The 1,935-nt window shown below is 46.3% G+C and overlaps 1 protein-coding gene across 1 annotated transcript in view; it reads left to right on the top strand.

Annotated features, from left to right (window-relative positions):
- FGF16 (fibroblast growth factor 16) overlaps positions 1-1,735 on the top strand; it is a 13,337-nt gene extending 11,602 nt beyond the window's left edge. Inside the window, exon 3 of the mRNA XM_017895796.1 lies at positions 1,490-1,735. Coding sequence (XP_017751285.1) covers positions 1,490-1,735 — 246 coding nt within the window. The remainder of the gene's footprint in view (positions 1-1,489) is intronic.
- Positions 1,736-1,935: the final 200 nt, after the last annotated feature.

The raw sequence follows: 1,935 nt of genomic DNA, 5'->3' as shown, positions 1-1,935 counted from the left end.
TTTTTTTTTTTTTTTTTTTTTTTTGCTTTGAGATGGAGTCTCACTCTGTTGCCCAGCCTGGAGTGCAGTGGCACAATCTCAGCTCTCTGCAACCTCCGCCTTCCTGGTTCAAGTGATTCTCTTGCCTCAGCCTCCCGAGTAGCTGGGACTACAGGCATGCACCACCACGCCAGCCTAATTTTTTGTATTTTTAGTAGAGACTGGGTTTCATCATGTTGGCCAGGCTGGTCTCGAACTCCTGACCTCAGGTAATCCACCCGCCTTGGACTCCCAAAGGACTAGGATTACAGGCATGAGCCACTGCACCCGGCCCCAAAACATAAGCTTTTCTCTGATATATTTGCTTTTGCCTTTTTCATTAGAAGGTCAGCTAGTCTGATGATAACAGTAATCTGTGCTGGTTTGGCAGTAGATGGTCAGGGTTTGGGGCATTAACCCTCCAGAGGAGTACATCTGAATTTGAATGTGTACCCAGAGGAGTAGCAGACTAGCAGGCGCAAAAATAGGCAGTGGAAGTGCTGGCTTTCAAATTGAGGATTCTGAGGTTAACAACACAGTTCCTGATTTCCAGATTGCTTCAGTTGAGTCCCAAAGGCCAAATGAAACAAACAAATGAAGAATGAGGGTTCCAGGGTCTGGTGACAGCCTTAAGCCCTCAGCTAGGACAGGCTAGCGACAGTGCATTTTCTCTATTCTGGAAGCTAGCCTAGCACTGAGGAATGGTGAGTGATTTGCTGACCTTAACTCTTCCGGGGGATCCCAACTCCTGGCTCTGGCTTTTGAGTCACATAGCATACTTTCTGGCTGCCTGCACCCCATGAAATCAGAACACATTTTTCCGTGACACCTAAGAGATAGGCCTGTCCCCAGCACTCAGTATCGGCAACCCCAGCAAGTAGTATGGCGGTCAGATCAAGTGTGAGAACGGACAGAGGCAAGAGACCCAGGAACTGCCAGCCTGAAGTAGCCAGACTGGAAGAGCTTTTCAAGGAGATCTTTTCTGAGCTTTCAAACTGACAGGCCTGAGACCCTTCATTAGGAGAGATCACAGCTCACCTCCCATGGAGCTTTATATAGATCTGAGGCCTTTGCCTGTCAGTTGACATGGTTGACTGTAATCTCAATGAATTTGAACATCATTAGCTCTAAGTAGGGAGAAAGCTCAGTGGGTGCCAGCAGGGTACTGGGAGGCCATAGCAGCAATTCTCAGGCTCAAAGAGCCAGGTGATGCCATCTCCTCCAATCTCCTCCCTCCAGGAAAGATTTCAACTAAAACATTTTTGTGTAGCTCATGAAAGAGAATGAAGGAGATACAGACAAGAGTGTTTTGTGCTATTTGGAAGAAAGATACCTCCAGTAATACAGAGAGATAGGACTGGAATTTTCTAACATCAGTGTGCTATTGCTATTTCAGGGTTTCTCTACTAGCAAGCTGGGATAGGAGAAATAGTCATATAATGGGTTCTGCTTTATTTTCTCACCCTTACAGAAGAAACTCACACGTGAATGTGTTTTCCGGGAACAGTTTGAAGAAAACTGGTACAACACCTATGCCTCAACCTTGTACAAACATTCAGACTCGGAGAGACAGTATTACGTAGCCCTGAATAAAGACGGCTCACCCCGGGAGGGATACAGGACTAAACGACACCAGAAATTCACTCACTTTTTACCCAGGCCTGTAGATCCTTCTAAGTTGCCCTCCATGTCCAGAGACCTCTTTCACTATAGGTAATGAACCTCTGGTGTGCCCTCTGTGACCCATGTACTCTGAGGCCACGGTTGTCTCTGCAAGCACTATATTCATAGCTTTTCAATCCTTCCTTCCTATCATTTTAGATAACAGAAAAGCACTTACTGTTGAACTCAACCCAGCTGTTCCCTTGTTGTTCAAAGTGTATATCAAGGTTGGGTTATTTTGGGGAGGGATGGGGG

This window comes from Rhinopithecus bieti, unplaced genomic scaffold, assembly GCF_001698545.2.
Source record: "Rhinopithecus bieti isolate Rb0 unplaced genomic scaffold, ASM169854v2 scaffold_2433, whole genome shotgun sequence".
Lineage (NCBI taxonomy): Eukaryota > Metazoa > Chordata > Mammalia > Primates > Cercopithecidae > Rhinopithecus > Rhinopithecus bieti.
Note: the sequence above shows the minus strand (reverse complement) of the source record. Positions and strands in the feature narration are given on the sequence as shown.